The 18,981-nt window shown below is 40.7% G+C and overlaps 1 protein-coding gene across 4 annotated transcripts in view; it reads right to left on the reverse strand.

Annotated features, from left to right (window-relative positions):
* Positions 1-2,084: 2,084 nt before the first annotated feature.
* The window catches only part of AFF3 (ALF transcription elongation factor 3), a 326,738-nt gene continuing 309,841 nt past the window's right edge, over positions 2,085-18,981 (reverse strand). For 2 of the 4 annotated variants that reach the window (XM_030278487.4, XM_030278486.4), the window contains exons 18-21: positions 18,650-18,743; positions 14,617-14,666; positions 14,272-14,486; positions 2,085-12,882 (exon numbers count right to left, since the gene is read on the reverse strand). In XM_030278487.4, the coding sequence (XP_030134347.4) occupies positions 12,761-12,882; positions 14,272-14,486; positions 14,617-14,666; positions 18,650-18,743 (481 nt within the window). In that variant the 3' untranslated portion in view covers positions 2,085-12,760. Of the gene's footprint in view, positions 12,883-12,930; positions 14,487-14,616; positions 14,667-18,649; positions 18,744-18,981 lie in introns of those variants that run through there. The other 2 variants (XM_072932606.1, XM_072932601.1) reach the window with 2 other exon arrangements.

The following is an 18,981-nucleotide window of genomic DNA, read 5'->3' on the forward strand; positions in this document are numbered from 1 at the left end:
CAGTTCAGTGGCCTGGCTTTCATGTTAAGGAACATTAAGATGTGCTGCTGGTTCCTACTTTTAAATTAAAGAAAAGTAAGAATCGTGTTATTGTGAATGTGAGCTTGATGCAAATGTGGAAGTATGATGACTGGGCCTTCATTTCTGCTGGACTTGTTGCAATGTTTCCTTTTGTGTTTTGTCTTGTGGATTTGCATGTTCAGTGAACAAGATCAGAGACTAATTTATTTCAGAATAGCAAATGCTACTGTCTATGTATACATTCCTCAAATTAGGAACAGAAATTCCCCTAAAATGCAAAGTGTTCTCCTGTTTTTTCCCCTTTCAGAACACATAGCCCATCTTCAGGTTTTGAATTTTCTTTTTTTAAATTTTTTTCCGTATGACTTTGCAGTTAGCTTTGATACCATTCAAGGTGAAACACTGGGGCAGAATTTTTAGCAAAAAAGAGTTGAAGAGCTGCGGTAAATTTTTCATTGCTCTGTGTCTTTAAATCAAGACTAGGTGCCTTAATAAATGGTTAGGCTTCTCTTCATCAAGTTATTAGCCTTTCATAAAGGAATCCCTTGATGAAATGTTATGGCCTGTGTTTTCCTAGAAAGTAAGACTAGATCATTGTAATGGGCCCTCCAGGTCTTTAGCTCAGGGGTGCCTAATTTCTTTCCTGACCTTGAATTACACTGAGAAGAGAAAGTTTAAGAGGAACAAGTCAGGAGGTAAAATTCTGCATATTCTAAATATTTTACAGGATTACAAGCCAAGTGCTGAGGTGTTCAGAGGAAGGAGCAGTGCTAAAACAAGGAGCTCCATTAACTGGCAGAAGTTAATGAACCATGTCTGGTGTGTAGGACTGAACCAGCACTGGGAGATGGCATTGGGCTCACTCTGAGCCTTGGTGGGCTTAGAAACACAGCTATGGGGAACTGTCCCTCTGTGTGTGGTTCATCAGATCCTCAGCTGCTGCAGGCGGTGCCTGGGGAAGTGATCTCCCATCCTTCGATGCTGCAGGCAGTGCCTGGGCAGGACCATTCTTTGCCTGCTTTTCTGTCCCAGCAGCACTCTCCTGGCAGTGATCAGGAGCAGCGATGCCATGTGTCAGCCCATCATGAGTCATATTCACTTCCTGAAATCCATTCTCCATCCTCAGGACCAAAGCTTTCTGTTTAGCTGTGAAGCTGTGCTTCAGCCTGTCATGGTTACAGTCCATTGAATGCATGGATTTGTGTATGGTGGTGACTCATCCAAGTGCAGAACATTGTTTGGTCATTTTTTCTGTGCTGGACCTGAGATGTTCCACCAGTACCTGCCCTGGCTGTCAGATGCTGCCTGGAAAAATACATCTTCCCCAGTAAGAAGCATGTAAATGTCTAACTAACCCTTGACTCCACAGGTATTGATCATGTAGAAAAGAACCACAAGGCTCCACCACTTGCAAAATAGCCACGTTAAAACAGCAACATTTAGGTTTTGGCCCAAGTATGGAATAAGTACTCCTAAAAGATGGCAATCCTGTGTGGGAAGAAGCCATAGGAATTGGGAAGTAGTTGTCAACACTGTGTGTGTGTGAGGACAGGGGAAGGCAGGCTGGAGAGTGACTTGTATTTCTTGTGGTTTTATTATAATTGTGGCTGTAAATTGTGAACTGCTGCTCTGCAACTGCTGAAATTGTGGCTGGCTTTGGCACTACTTACAGATGTTACTGGTCTTAAGTACAGGGGCTTGTTTCCTACATCTGCATAAAGAGAAGTACACATTGGTGATGCGTTCATCTGGTGCCTCACTAAAACGCAGCAGTGACTGTTCTCCTTTTCCCAGAGAGATGCCTCTTTTCACATATTTTTTTTTTCTGCCATACACCCAGTTAAAACTGGTGCCCTGCTACTGAGATGTGCTGTAATGAAAGAGCCTTTCCTCCCTTCTTGTACGAAGATTTCATGAGCTCACCCATGAAGGAAGTGTGGATGAGGGTGTGTGACTTAGGCAGGAAGACAGGTGACTGTGATGGGATTCAAAAGCTGTGACAAAAAAAACAGGCAATTGCTTCCCTTTGAAAAAGGTTTAAGAAAGAGACAGATGAGGCATAATTGAGACAGAAGGATGTTGATTTCGTGGTTTATTGTCACATTAAAAAAGTAATATTACTGATGAATTAATATTTGCTTTTTAATATAAAAGTGCTTATTCTTACAAATCCTTAAGGCTCATTCTGTTACATTACAGTAGGATTTTTCACCATCCCAGAAACTGTGCTACTTGAGTTTTACATGAACTGTGGACATAGCAAAATCTCCAAACAGTAAAACAAGTAATTAATAATTTCATTGCCTTTGTATGCATTATCCCATTTAATTGTGTAACATAATTTAACATTAAAAAAAAGAAAAGCAACATTTTCTTTTATTTTCTAGTTTGGTTTGGAACTGATCCACAAAATAATTAGATATATATTTTTTGAGCAAATTGAACAAATACAACTGGTTTTAAATCCCATTTTTTTACTCATACAGCAGAAGGGAAGGAGTGAGACAGGAGCAATACAGATGTAGCATTTACCCTATGTTTCTCGCTAAAGAGAAAAGGACTGACTACAAAGCACAAGTACTGTTTATATGCCATATATTTATTTTTGTAATGTCCCTATGTTGTACTTAGGTAAATCTCCCACTGAAGCCAATGTGAGTTTTGCCTGAGGGAGGAATAAGACCAGGGCTCTCAGGGGGGACATTTTACATTAAGTAGTTTATTATATTTTTGTCTCACAATGGAAGAATGAAATAGGTGAAAGTTACTAAAGCTCTTGTTTGTATTGATTACAAATGGAATATGATTTCTGGCATATACTATGATACACAGATAAGAGTATACCATATTTCTTTGTAATCATAATTAGAGCTATATTAGTTGGATGGGCAGTGAATTTGCTATTTCTACTTAAATTTTAGATATTTATTTATTGTAAAAACTTTTTTTTCAATAATTGGGTCAAAATGCAGCAACTAAAAAAATACCTAATGCAAAGATAAAAATAATTTAAAGTATTCTGGAGCAAGGGGGAAAATGCTAGCCAATCTAATAAATAAGGCAGTTTAAAGCATTTGTGACTGCTACTGTGATATATGTACATACTTTACAGCATAAATTACTGTACAGAATACTCCGTTTCTTAACCTGTGTAAACAATATTGCTTGCTGTATGGGGACATATTGTGGGATTATGGTTAGCAGAAAGATAAACTGCTGCAGCAGGGTGGGGGAGGCCTTGGGTAGCACATCCTCAGAGAGCAACATGAGCATTATTTTATGAGCTGCAAACAAAGCTGTCTCGACTTGAATAATTTTACAAAAAATCTGCTGACGTTTGTTGCTATAAATGAAATATGGAAATGAACCTCTGTGGTTTGTTACAAAAACAATTCTAGTCATAAACTGGTCTCTGCATACCTCACCTGGCCAGGGAACCTCGCTCAGGAGTTCACTGTGTGAAAAGGGAGATAGGGAAGAGTCACAACGTGCAGTTCCTTGTCGTGTGCTGTCTGCACTGCCAGCCAACAGCTGATCCCACACTGGGACTGCCACACTGCCTTTTCAGCCACTGGTGCTACATGCAGCATGGGAAATGGGAAGGGAACCCTGTGATTGTTGCAACTGGCAGGAGAAGTAATGACACATATAAGCCTCCTGTTATTTTACCCATCCTGTACTGCCATCCCCACCCATTTGTTTCCCTCACCCATTCACAGTGTGGTTTGGTTTTGACTTCTGCCTGGTGGCAACTCCATGGATCCTGCAGGAGGATGCAACATGGCACTGGCCAGCAGGCACCACTGCAGTCCAGGTTTCCATAAATGATCTGCCCAGGAAGTCAGGGACTTGCCAAAAGCAGTATGTGAGTGCAGCCATGATTTATTACTCTGGCTATTGTCTCCATCTCCCATTGTCAGCAAGGAACAATGACCCTGCACAGGAGTACCAGAGATCACTGCCCAGAGAGCAATTCTCACTGCCTGGCATCTCTGCTTTGGCTCCTGCCCCTCCTGTTGCCATCCATGGAAAGAAACAATGACACTGCAAGCCCACCTTGATCTGGCTGCTCTGGAGCTCCCAACACACCGCTGCTCTTTCTGCCTCCACCAACAGCAAGGAAAGCCAGCCCTAGGAGCTGCTGTGGGACTTTCTGGTCTGCTGGCAGGCCATGAGCTTTAGGTGTGCCCCCATGTGGCCTATGGGCTATTCATCATGGATAAAATTTCCATTTTCACATAATGAATTGAAAAATGCTGTTGAATTTCCATAAAAAAGAGAGTAATGTTGGCCCCACTTAGGCTCACAGCCAATCTCATCTCTTTCAACATTTACAGAAAAACTTTATCTGTTTTTAAAGGAGTCCAGTTCTACTTCCAGGCAACATAAGGAAAAAGTACCTGCAATAGTTTAGTAAGCTGTAAAATGTATTTTCTTGACATTTCAGTATCTTAATAGAAAAAGGTGCACATTCAGTTCTCAAGGATCTACTTTGGATTTAGGCCTAGTAAATTACAGACTGGTCAAGAGGTGGTCCAAGTCTAAAACATATACTTGAAACATCTGAGAAAGAAATGTATTTACCACATACCTATTTTCCTGCACATGTGCTCCCTCCCAACATAATCTCAGCCCCATCCTGCCTCAGTGCATCCTGAGATATTTACCAATTTCATCAGGCATTCCTGTCAGCAACAGGTATGACCGTAAACCTGGGATGGGATTTATACTACCTCTGTATCTCTGTATTAAGCTTGTTACTTAAAACCCCGTTTTAGCCAGTGGAGACAAGAATTTCTAGGGTGAGATTAATTGCACTTATTTTAGACCTTCAGGATGAGGTGATTTCCTGCAACTTCTGTTTTTAAATCAGAACCCTTTTTCTATCTCATTTCGCCTTCTTTTCCTATTTAATCCCAGTGAATTGTTACGAGGCTGACTGTGTATCCTCCATGGCCTAAGGAAGGTCATTGTACAGGTGAGACCACCAGCTCCTGCTGGTTCTACTGCAGGGCCATGAAGTGGCAAAGCTCACTCAAGTGGATTGGTAGCATATGTCAAGCCAAGGCATTGGCCAGGAGATGCTGCTGGCACCCCTCCAGCTCCACTGCTGTTTCACACAAGGTATTTGAGTCACCAGCACTAAGGGCTCTTGGTCCCCAGATTACTGGTCCCTCCCATTTGCCTTTCCTTGCTGAGGAGAAGAGATGTCAAAAAATGTGCATGGACTTATCAGCACTCAGTGTACTTCCTCCACAGGAAACTGAATTCTCTTGCTAGAAATAATGGGAGAAGGTGGATGCCAGTCCCACAGATGGAAAGAAAGCAGGAAGGTCCTGAACTGCTTGAGAGCTCTGCACTACCTTTCACCTTTTTCCTGTGACCAGTTTCTACTGTACCTTGTCCTGCATGTTGCAAGACTGGAGATGGAATTGAGGAAGAAAATGTCTAGAACTGCAGGAAGTGACCTCGACATCCAGAGGGACCTTGAGAGAGAGAAGACCCTCATGTCAACCTCATGAGGCCCATCAAGGTCAATAACATGGTCCTGTTCCTGTGTTTGTCCAAGCCCCAGTATCAATACAGATGAGGGATGTACTGATTGAGAGCAGTCCTGCTGAGAAGGACCTGGAGGTGCTGGCGGATGAGAGGCTGAACATGAGCCAGACACGTGCCCTTGCAACCCAGAAGGCCAAAAAAGCATGACCAGCTGGTCGAGGGAGGTGATTCTCTCCTCTACTCTGCTGTTGTGAGACCCCACCTGGAGTTCAGTGTCCAGATCTGGGGTTTCCAGTTCAGGAAGGACATAGACCTGTTGGAACAGGTTCAGGGGAGGCTGTGAAGATGATCAGAGGGATGGGGCACGTCTCCTATGAACACAGGCTGTGAGAGCTGGGGCTCACCCTGGAGAAGAGCAGGTTCTGGGGAGATCTTACTGTGACTGTCAACTTTCTGTACAAAACGGGGATTTATAAGAAGGATGGAGAAAGACTTTACTCGGGCCTGTAGTGATGGGACAGGGGTAAACATTTTTCAACTGAAAGAGAGTAAATTTAGATCTAAGGAAGAAATTGTTTACACTGAGTATCGTTTGATATAGGAACAGGTTGCTCTGAGAAGCTGTGGATGCCCCATCCCTGGAAGTGTTCAAGGCTGGACTGGATGAAGCATTGAATAACCTGGTCTAGTGAAAGGCGTCCCTGCCCACTGCAGTGGGGCTAGATGATCTTCAAAGTCCCTTCCAACCCAAACCCTTCTATGACTCTGTGATAAATCTAAACTGCAGGAAAATACTATTTTTAAAATAGAGCTATAGTCTAAAATGGAAGTGAGAAAAAGAATAAGAAGGGCCTGTCCTTTGGTAAATGTTATCTATGTCTAGCTTGTTCCTGCAGGAGATGTTTTCTTTCATGTCTGTTGACAGGGTGAGAATTCCATATATAAGAATTCCAAGTGGAGGAGAAAAGGATAACTACTGCAAAGAAAGGACTTGTTAGTATTGACTGAAAAACATGACCCGCATTAGAAATATTTTGTTGATTTGACTGATGTTCAGTCCTCGGTGAAGCGCTTTACTGGTAACTTCTAGGGGTAATGTGTCAGAACAGAGCTGGAAGTCTGCCCTGGAGATACTGTGTAACAATGGTGTGATTTGGGAAGGTCACTCCCCCACAGAGTGGGAGAACATTGTGTTCCCAACCAATCTCTGACTTCCCACTTTGGTTACTGGTAATGTGCATCAAAATCAGACATATATTTTGTCACAAGAGACTTTTTAAAAAAATGTTTTGTTAAACAACTTGTTCTCTGCAATGCACCATGCTAAAAGAAAATTTCCATTGATTTGAAGTTATGTGAAGCTGGATTTGGATTAAAAATTATTTGAACACTTGAGGCTGTTTTAAGGAACATGCTTTGTATAAATTTCTTTTGCAGAAATACAAAGTGACTGAAAGACATAAACAGATTTGAAACTCTTAGGATGGCTATGCAGCACTTTGTTAATTTATGCTGTTTGTCCCATTATGTACTATTGTGATTCTTGCTCTCTGCCAGGATCAAAGTCATAGATACTCTGGGAATGGCAATTTCACCTAGACTGTGACACCCTTAGGCTCTAAGCACAAGTTTTATACACTCTGGTGCTTACACCAAGAGCTTACATAGTATTTAAGGATTTTGTGGGTCTTGTAGCTCTGGACTCAGGGGTGAAATTCATCCAGTGTACTTAGCTGTTTTTTCCATAGCTCTTCCACAGCACTTTCCTTCTGAGGATACAAAGTGATTTGCAAACATTAATTAATTCTCATAAAGCCCTATGAGGCAGATAAATGTTAAGTATCCCTGTGTTAGTACATATGAGAAACATGAGACCTGAGTGCCTTATCATTCATGCTGTTCACTGTATTTGCTCTCAAAACCTACTAAATACCTTGAGACAGAGGAAATCCCCCTTTCACCCCCCTAATTCTGTTGTTTTTCTTGGACCTTCTTGAATTCTTTGAGGGCAGCAGGGATAAGGCTGGGCTTCAAGCTGCAGTGTGTGAAATTCAAGCTACACAATTGCAAAACTGAAGGAGCCTTGGTATATTTGTTGCTGGTTTTGGGGGCAAAAGCCAGGCCCTTTATCCAACCTGTGAGTTACTTGCTCCGTGTTCCAGCATCCCATTGGAAAGGTAGCTTGGGCTGCAAAGTAGGAAACACCCCTGAAAGTCAGGCGTGCTTGTGGGCTGCCAAGAGCAACGGGGCCAGACAGCAAGGGAGGCAGAGGAATTACTTGAAGAAATAGCCCCAGCTTGGTCTCACCCATCTCACTCGAGGAAAACCATAGTCTTTTGAAAGACCAATGGATGCTCTAAATCTTAGTGTTTTCCTCTCTGAAGCTTTAGTCAGGTTAGCACAAACAAGACCTAAAGTGACTTTCCCAGTTTGTTAATTCAACTTAATAGCTATTTATAGCATGGAGCTAGTGAGACGGGAAATGGAGGCTTGGCCTTTTTGAGGGCAAACAACAGCTTTGTGAGAGACGCTAAAGTAGCTGAATTTTCATGCTAACAATATTGGCTAAGATTATCCAAATGCTTTTCTAAATGCATTCTGACAAATTTATCTATGGTTATATGCCTCCCCAGCCTTTGGTGCACAGCATATAACCTAATATAACAGTTAAAATTATGATATTGATCAGATCAACCAGGAATTTTTAAGACATGAAAACTAAACTAATTATTTAGTTTCAAACACAGTAAGGTCGAATATGTGGTGTAAATGATAACAAAAAGATTAAAAAAATGGGAGGCATGTTAGGTCTGCGCCAGACAGACTTCTGTTGTTACCTTAACAAGTCTGTATACTTCAGGCATTGTTTGTATTTCCGTTGTGCCAGGAAATTTTATTCTTAAGTTTGAGGATTCTCACTGAATGGGGGAGGGAAACGTTGCCATGTCTGTGAACAAGAAACATTTCTTTCTGACATATTAAGCATTAAGAGGATTATGTAAAGACAAGGCATATTGCAGAAGGAGATGTTCTTAATATAGCTTTTACCATGAACCCACGACCTGCCAAAAATTTAGGAGAGTAAAAAAAAGCCTATTGCTTTGACAATCTTTTCATTTAAAAAAAAATCATTTTGTAAAAGATCAAGGAATTAATCCACTGTTATTTACATAAAATTCAAATTTTCCTGCTTAAAATCATGAATCATTTAATGTCACATCTGGGGGATATCTAGGCAGATGCCATTAATCCAAGTAATTTTGAAAATTCCAATTTCATTTGGATTAAAACCTACAACTAAGCCAGTGAATAGCATATACTGTACATGCGTTAAGGCTGGTGACTACTAAAGTCTCTTGGGTAGATAAACTAAGTACCGATTAGCCAGGTCTAAGTTTATGTTCTCATCTGGGAAAGAAGAGATATCCTGACTTTTCTGATTTGAATCAGTAGCCATGAAAAATGGTTGAACATTTGTATTACAAAAAGATACTATGGCACAGTCCCAAAGGTGCATTTCATATAAATTAATTAGCTACACAAATTATTTTGACAACAGCTACTGCACTTCTTAGGTGATATGGCTGCTCAGTGATGAGTACTTGATGATCAATGGTAGGCACTAGTAATATCCTTCATGCTGAGTGACTTTTATTACTATTTAGATTTACAGTATATACATATATGTTTGTATCTACACTTAGGGCTTGATCCTCTTAACCTCCTTTACCTAAGGTCTTCTGTTCACTATAATCTCTTCCTTTGGAGCTCTGGTATTTGAACAAAAGAAATAGGCAAACAAGGGGTTTGGGTATCCTGCCATGTGACAGGAAGAACTATGTCTGGCTTTTGACCACACTGGAACCTCTACATATGCTTTGTTCTTCTCTGACACTCATGCCACCATGCCATATTATAAAGCTTTAAGGCCAAGGGCTCTGTATGATCTTGCTGTCTGTGAGAATCTTAGAGGTTGTTCTGGATTTGTCAAGCCCACCAGCAATACACAGTTCTTTGCATCCATTCCCATTGCTGTATGAACTCTTACTGATTCAGAAGCCTCTGTAAGCAAACTTCTTCCTCCAGGCATAATCCTTCTGGATTTGTACAGAATGACTTCTTACTGTTCCAAAATTGAACCTGAATGTTGCTATGGCTAAAGAAGCCTGCACGTTCCTGGACTTTCACAGCAGATTAAAATAAGTCAGTGTATTTCATGGAACTGCAAAAAAGGGCAGTCTCCTCTGTTCCCATCCAAAACACACAGAGCATCTTTGACTCACAGTGTGATATGCCTAAGACTATTCCGGTTCTTAAAGTGGTGCATATGCTTAACTGGACCAGACCTAAAGTCACATGCACTTTTGCAGACCAGGCCCTTAGATTTGTTGTCACTGTCCCACATTCAGACATCCAATCAGCAGCAACCCTACAGACCAAATTGCCTGCACAGGAGTATTCTAAATAACCTCACTAAAATAGTACAGCTGCAAGAAACCCTATGGAGAGAAGGTCAAACCCTTTAATCCACTCATCCTGTGGCACCACCAGAAATTAAGGCTCAGTGTGCTCATCAGACGACACAGATGACGCCAGCACAAAACCTAAAAATCAGTAAGACTTCCATGGAAGCAATAGGTATTTTAGCTGAAATAACTCAATATAAGAGCAAACTACAGGAAAGGACAATAATCTACAGAGAGGCTTAGAACTTGGAAATGTTACAACAGAACACCATTAATTCTTGCATTTCTTTGAAGGTTCTTGACATATTATATCCATACAAAGAGTTCATCATGATTAAGAAAAATATCCCAATCTTAATAAAATAAACATGCTTCAAAGTTCCATATTTGAAACTCAAATGCCACATGTGCAATAAAACTAAACTCCATTTAAGGCAAGTAATATACATTACTTCTAAAATTTCTCAACATTAAATATCAGAAAGGGTTCCCACACCCCCAAACTTATCTGAAGATAAACATCATAGGCACCATCAAAGAAAACAGAAGCTAATCTAGCTGGACTTTCACTTTCCTGATCTGAGGAGAAATCCTGCAGTACCTGCAGATGGCATTGAAGCAGCTGACAGAATCCGTTGCTACTAGTGTAGCAAATCCTGACAGACTTCCACAGCTGGAGATCAGGCAAGTGATAAGCAGAAAGGCACCAATCGAGTTCTCCATGATACTTGTGACAAAACAAATTGTGTTCCTTCTGGGGGGGGTGACAGCCAGGGCTAAGGGTGATGGCAGGACTCAGAGGTCATGTATTTTGTCATTTAAAGGCAAGTACATGTTCTCTCCTAAAGCCAGCCACATCATAACGCTCAAGTCCATGCTAAGAGGTGGCCACAGTTACAGGCATTCTCCTGGGGGGAAGTATCTGAGCACCGATGGGCACATAAATATTGGCCCAGGATGGCTTGGGGCTGAGCAGTTCCTTGGTGGCTGCTTCAGAGAACACAGTGAATACTGAGTCTGAGCAACAGCTGGAGTTATGGTGAGCAGCCTTGGCAGAAAAACACAGCTATGTGGGGCTCAGTGTGCTCATAAGCCCACTCTTTACCACGGGGTACATGGAGTCTGTGCTACCAAAGACATTTGACTGAGAAATTGTGCCATATTGTTGTGGTATCTTTTCTTCAAAATGCAGCTCTTCAAAAATGGGGAATGGAAATATAAAGGCAGCAAGTACCAATTAATCAACCATTTGTACCAGTGGCTACTTCTACTTGTATCTTCTATTGAAAATGTCTTTTGTACTCACATTTTCTTAATGTGTAAGCAAATTAGATTAGAAAATAACAGGAAAAGGGTTCAACTAATACCTCAAACAAGAATGGTCAATTGAAAGTCGCTGGAGCTGCTGATTTGAGTAAAGGCAGCAAATCTGATTGCAAAAGAAAATATTTCCAGTATAGGAAAAAAGACCCTAAATATGTGAAAATCACTGAAAATGAACAAAAATGCAAAAGTGCAAGCGGAGTTGATATGAACTGGCCTTGACCTCATCTGACCTAAATTAAACTCTAATTATTGTGGGATTAATTCTCTGGCATGAAAAACACAGCCTGCCAACGGGAACTGAAAACATCCCATAAATCAAGAAACGTTAAAGCCTAGTTGAGGATTATGCATGAAGAGTGAGAGGATTATGATAGAAAACAGTTCTTAGCCTGATGAGCAGCAAACTCAGCTTCCTAGATAAAGGAAATTGCATGTAATGCTCCCATACAGCCTGGAAGAAAATGTTGCAAGCTTCTGCTAGATGAAAGAGATATGAAAGTCAAAATCTGCAGGATGAAGCCTTCCCATGCAAAGCCAACAACTGTTATAAATATCTGTCTCTGTGTGTGTGCAGCTGAAATGAACACATTTTCCTTCCTAAGTGGAATACCGTTTGCCATATCTTTTCCTTATCTATTTACTGTCAGTAACAGAATGCAATTTTCCACCATCTCTTTTAAGTTCTTCCTACAGCATATCTGTTTTCAGGACTTCCTTTTGCTTGATACTGTAGGTTGCACTGTTGGTGAGGAGCTGAACGAGATGTAGAGTTATTTATAAAGACAGGAGATAAACAAATGCATGCAATTAGTTGCAACTTATTGCACGTGAAGGAATGCTGTCTTTCTCCGACTTAATGCGGATTACACACCTCCTCTCTGTGCTCCAGTGGAGAAGTAACAGGGAGATGGCACATTAATATGGAACTTCCGTGACGTGTCCATGCTCGCAGTAAAAATTCTCCATGTCTACAATTTGCCCTCATTCATTCCAGTTCAGGAAAGCTCTTGTGTATGTGCTTAAGCTCTGCTGAAGTCATGAGGATTTCAGTACAAGCTTAAAGTTAAGAATCTATTGTGAGCTTTCCTGAATAGGGATCTGTGCTTATTGCACTTGGTTCAATCAAACCATAAGATTTTGGTTTCTGAGTTTTTCAGTACAAGAATAGAAAGGGTATGTTTGTGCATTAAGACCAGTTCTTTATAGTATTTCTAGTGTATGAAAATGTTTGGAGAGTGATACAGAACAATTCATTCTGAAGAGACATCATTGTATATTGTACCTCTGTGCACATACATGTCTACACTCAGAAGAATTTTGCTCAATACTGAAGAAATATTCACCTTTGTTTGGATCAATGCTGTAGCTGACTATTTCTGTAGCACAGTGTCCAGAATAACTGAATTATCCATGAAAGGGATACTGTCCATGTGAATGGCACACAGTCATTATGACAAGTGAGCACTATTCCGCACCCAGTGAAGTCCTTGTTGAGTGTACTGAACTAAATGCTCCATACTGCTGTGCAAGGTAATAGGTCCCATCAATGCATCCAAGTCGTTAAAAAAATCTGCAGGGGAAAAAAATTGCAGGAATTCAGCATCAGAAGAGTGAATCTTTATTTGCTACTTGTTACCCTTTAACAGATTTTATTCTCTTGAAAAATGAGTCAGGCTGAACATTACATGGGAATGAAAGTTTAGTGCTGGTGAGATTAATTTTAAAGCCCCATGGTTCATGATGTTACAGGCTGATGCACAACAATTTTCTTTTTAACAAACAAAGCAGTGAGTTTTTCAGCTTAGCTTTTCATTAATTTCCATTGAGTCTTGATAAAGCAAACAGACTCTGGGCAAGATTTATTCTGAGATTGAGGACAAGTAGATCAAAAAGCCCACACACAAGTGTCCAATGACACATTTGTGATATGCTATTTACTTAAGCTACCATGACAGAGAAATAGAGGCCTGTACAACATGGCTAACTCAGCCTACAGAGTAATTTGGCTAACTAGCCAGTCAGGACTTAGAATCATAGAATGGTTTTGGTTGGAAGGGACCTTTAAAGATCAGCCAGTTCTAACCCCTGTGCAATGGACAGGGGCAATTCAGTTGTCTACTCAGAGGCATGCAGTGCCCATTTGAGATGCTCTCAGGGAGTTGATATGTACAGCCTGGACTGGCAGATCTAATACTGGATGTGCAGGAGAGTTCTGAGTGGCAGTTTAGGTAAAGATACCTCACTGAATTGTATCCCTGTCTCCCTTTCAGGGTTGACTAAACAGTACCCTGAACTGCTGTTTGTATTGAACAAAGCTCCATCAGTTGCAGTGGGAGATAAGACCCCAGCTCATATCTACATACCTTCACTTAGGTGCCCTGTTTTGACTTGGATTTTGCCCATGTCCCTGCCTTAAATGCACAAATTAGCCTGAAAACTAAGGAATACTTCACCATCAAGTCAGATGCTGAAGCATTTGCTTGTGGGAACCAGTTCACCTGAAGGAAGTTTGCTGCAGGCACCTTGTTCCAATCTGTGTCTACGGATCCTACGGATGGGGAAGGGCTAGGGGCTGTTCATTCCTTTTGCAGAAAGGAGGCATGCTCCTGCTTTTTGACGTGGTCTGACTAAACACATCCCATGCAGCTCCACGACTTTGGGGGCAGGAAGCTGTCTTACCTCCCACAAACCTTTGTCCCTAGAATGCACAGATGGCAGGAAGTGCTACTCACAGCCAAATCTGTGACCTGTCTGTCACGTCCTGGCTCAGCTCTTCTGAGCGAGAAAGATATCAAAATTGCCTTTTTTGGCTGTTTTGGAACAAACTAAGAGCAGACTGAAGAAAGAAAGAATCTCTGCAGTCCTACTTTGCAGATAGCTTTCATATCAAAATAGTTATTTTCCCAATCCAAATCATGCAACAGTCTTCTAGAATAGTCCATTGCCTTGCCTTGCTCACCTCTGTTTTCCTTGGCCAGGTTGTCAGCCATCTCCCAGTAGTCATAGCTGTGCAGGATGCTGTTGGTGATGCTGACGTGGTTGGCGGCCATCTGATGAATGCGCTGTGGGATGGTGATGATAGGAGATGGGGAAGGGGCCCCCGTGCTCCCCTGGGATCCTACAGAACTGACTGGAGAAGGGCTAGGGGACATTGGTGATGGAGTTCCTGTGCTCCTAGAAACCAGTGTTAATACAGTTATTTAAAAAGTGTTGGGGTTAAAAACACAAGAGTATCAGAACATACCACAGGTAAAAATATATGCTTTCTAACTGCCAATCTGATATAAATTTCTGTGCAACTTACTTTCCACTGGCACCCCAAGGAGATGGATTCTGGTGAGCTTTTGATGAATTCTGGAAAGGAAAGAGTAATTCACAATGCATATAATTTATATAATACTACAAAATGAAAACATTAAAGAATATAAAAGTATAGAAATGTAAGGAAAGTGATGGAATTGCATCTCATGAAGTAATAAACCTAGTCAGCCTAGTTTGATGTTATGATGAAGCAGGGCTGCAGAACAGACTTGAAACATGGTCTTTTCAACACCCTGGCATAGGGGCTGATTAGAAAAACATTAGGTGAAATGGAAACTTTTCACAGAAGTCCTGGGAATTCAGGAAAAAAAAAAAAAAGTGCTGCAGGAGTCTTTGTGAAGTTTAGGTTGGAATTTCTTGTGATGAAGAAAATCAGAAAGATTTCCTCCCACTCTCCTGCTCCCAGTGATAATGTCATTCCCCTAGGACTTGCAAGACTGTGGAAATCTGCTCAGCCTAGCATCCATAGGGATGTAAATCTGAGGATCTGGAGCTCAGGTGGGTGTTTTAACCACCAGGCTCAAAAATCTTACTCATGATTGCTCCTTGTGGAGCTGTTCCCCTTGGTCCAAACATGGCAGCATTCACAAGGTCAGAGAGACTGCCCATGTAGATTGGTCATTTTCATAGTTGGAGCATTCGCCAGAGAACCTCAGAAGGGGCCATTTGATCATTTAGTGTGGTCTCTTGTACACCTGAAGTCACTAAGACTCTCTCTGGTATACTGTGCTTAGGCTAAAGAATTTCATTACTTGAGGAGAGACTACCTTGTACAAGCACTGTATTTACAAAGCAGGAGAAGTTCAGGTGTCAGCAATAATGGAGACTGGATAAATAATTTTATAATTTAAAAATTATTTTAGTAGTTAAAACCCCAGTAGCTGGAGGGAATTCAGTCACTGGTTCCTGACCATTTGACCTGAGGAAAACTCCACCTCTATCTCAAGTGACTGATTTAGTCCTAAGCCTGTGAGAAAGAAGTCTAAGAGTTTTCTAGTCCATCCTATCCATGGCCTCACATTCAGCAATGGTCAGCCTGATCCTTCAGGGGAAAGTAACCTTCTTGTGCTCTCCCCTGAAGCTGAACCTGCAAGTAATTGTGTGCTGGAGAACAGCCCTCTCTTCCTGAATTCCATGTGAGACGAAAGTCCTGCAGCATGAGATCAATTTATGGATACTGCTTTAAATGCAAGGCTGTAGGTGTTGCAAACTGCAGGAGTTACAAGCAGTACCAGCAGTACAAAACCTCTTGGTCTCTCATGGCTTAGGAAGGAAAATGGTAAACAAGGGGCTTCAAATGTTCATTGATTTCAAGGCCAGAAATAATCCTGCAGCGCACAAAATCTGCAATGTCTGTTTTCCACCAATCATGCCACTTCTAAAAAAAGCTAAATTACTTAAGAAATTCACTTTATTTTATTCCTTCTAAAATGGACAGATAGCCATATAGAAATTCTTAGACACTATTTATCCTCCTTGCTCTTCTGTGTCCTGTTCTATGTTTAGCAGGCCTCACAATTAGAAAAAAAAATGCTGTTTCACAGTTTCAATATTGAAAGTGCTATCATTTGGATTTTGTTGGTCCAAAGCTGGCAAAACTGCATGTAATTTGAAAATTATCAGCTCTGTTTCCATGTACACAATGATCTCTTTACCCATTCAGCACTAAACTGGACACATCCCCTAAGCCTCTCTTTAAAAAACTTTATTTTCACAGTTTTAATGTATCTTCTGAACTGCCTCTTGGGTTTCTGTGGTATTGACAGGTTTTCACATCTTTTATGTGCACTCCAACACTGGCTGTATTTAGCAGTGATCATGCCAGTGCTGTGTGTACTTTGTCATTCTTCCTGCATTTTGACACTGGGTCTTCTATGTCCCAGGTATGTGACATGAAAAATAAGCTTTGGAGGGTCCCACAAGGGTTCTTCCTTCGGAGGGTTTTATTTTCTTTTTTCTTTTTTTTTTTTTTCTTTTGACAGGAAAAGCTAAAGTGTGATAAGATGAAAAAGAAAAATTTCTCATGTACTCTTTTAAATGGAACCAACCTGGGAATCCTCAGCATTCGATTCTGCTACAGAATAGACTTTTCCTCCCTTTCTTTTCTGATCTATCTCAGAACTACTTGTCTTCCTCTTTCTAGTGTAATGGAAACGGAGTGCCTGTTGTTTACTTACAGAGTTGGAAGCAGGAAAATTTGAAAATTGGAGTACATTTATCCACATTACAGTGGATACTTCCACTGTAAATGTAACCAAACTCTGCCTTACTGTACAACTTCCCACACACCTTTTTTCTCATGTTTTAGGTATATTGTTTCAGTTTCCTCTCAGTTCTGCACCAGAAGGGTAGGGGTAAGGATTCTAGGGAGTATAATGTTGTAAGGGACCACCTCTTATCCCACTTTCCCTGCTGCAACCTATTCTCCTGCTTTCTTTATTCTCTCATATGTGCCCCTGAATATCTGTGCCTTCTTTTTAATTCTCTGCTGCATTTTTTTTTTCTATAATGGAAATAAAACACCTAAAGGAGATTTAAAGAATCTAAAAGAAAAGTATGTCTAATTTTCCTAGCAAATGTGTGATTTAAAATCCTTCCCTGATTGATAATATGAGGAAGTTCTTAATGCAGTCAGCATTTCATGTCACTTGGTTTTGAAAGCTTTTAGATACCAAATATGAAAGGAGTGAAGAACTGGCTTGTTTTCCATTGAAAATTATAGCAAATGGATGGTTTTTTCCATTTTTGCTCTTAAAGTTGAGAATCCTTTCTAATGTGAAGCTATGCTATCACTGTGTCAGCAGGAACTCTGCAAAGAAACAAACTCTTCTTGGCTACAGTAGAGTTTAAGTCCATTTTATGTTTTCTGTGAAACAGTCTCTGTCTGCTAGCAGGAGACATTTTACAAATTAGAGAGCTGTTCTTAATACAGCTATTCTCTGAACTGGTCAAGAAAAATAAAGTACTTCAATAGGCACATATTTATTTCCCCTGGAATCAAGTAGTTGTTAGAGAAACATAACGTGTTGAACTATTTACTATATACTGCTAAACTTTTGAAGCAATTACATTGACTTCAATATCCATTTGACAATAACAGATCTGTTAATTCCCATCCCTGTCTTCAAGTGTTCAGAATTTGGTCATAAGCATTCGTGCTTGTATTTGAATTTTTTTTATTAACAAAATGTCAAAGGATGGATTTTTTTTTTCCATTTCAAGGTTCTTCTGTCCACAAAAAAACCCAGCAGATGAGCCTTGTGTTCAGACACAAATGGTTGTTCAGGTCCCACAAAGCAGTTTGTCTTAGAACATTTGTATGTTCTTTCTTTCTTTTTTCTTTTTTTTTTTTTTTTTTAGGAAGATAAAGGCTATTTTTTGTGTTTGTACATCACATGCTGGATGGATTGACTGCAAGAAGTTTCATTTTGTCAGAAAGGAAAAATGGAAGCAGTAACAGGTGAAGCAAAGTAGGTAGGAAGGGGAAGCCAAGAGTGCCATGTCAAATACATGGCAGGAGATCTGTCTGCCCTCTAATGTTTCTGTACAACTCCTCCTGAACTCAGTGTGGGCTGTCTGACAGTACCCTGGGTAAGATGTCCCACTGCACTACTACTGATGCTGCTGAGTGGAAGGCCTGCATCTGAGGACTAATCTAGATCAAAGTCTTCAACTCGTGGGAAGTGTAATCCCAAAGGGGATTCTTAGAGCAAAATCTGCAAAACCTATTCACAACAGAGCTGGATAGCACTAGACAATAGACCAAGAATACTCTGAAAATACCTGTTTGTTAGTACAACACATTTATCATCCTTTGTGAAGGGTCACAGTGTGTATTTTTCAAAGAGGGATCCTTGTGAAGATAACTGAACTAACTAGAGCTCAGATGTTGTCTGTGGTAAAACATCATTGACTTCACAGGGGAAAAACTAATCCCAGCACAGCTACTGGTCTAGTAAGATGCTGTATCTCCTGTAAAGGCACACTGATCTAAAAACATGCCATAATTAATGCACCTTGAAATACTCAATAAGCGCTTTTGAATACTTGACCGCGTGGTCTCTCTTGAGTCGGAACATCCTCCAGTACAGAAGGGCCAGGCAGCGGTAACTGGAATATAAAGGACAGCAGAAAGTAAAGGGTGACTCCTGAACAGAAATCCCAATGAATAACTTAAATCCTCAAACTAATACAGAGTGGAAGGCTGACAGCACCTTGCTTACAGTTTTTATCACCATTTGTTGGCAGTACTTCACACTTTGACATGGACTCATGAGCAGAGCTAGGTACTACAGTCAGGGCAGGTCATACTGACAAATGCTACAGTGAGGTACTAGTCAAACCATAC

Source organism: Taeniopygia guttata, chromosome 1 (assembly GCF_048771995.1).
Source record: "Taeniopygia guttata chromosome 1, bTaeGut7.mat, whole genome shotgun sequence".
Taxonomy (NCBI): domain Eukaryota; kingdom Metazoa; phylum Chordata; class Aves; order Passeriformes; family Estrildidae; genus Taeniopygia; species Taeniopygia guttata.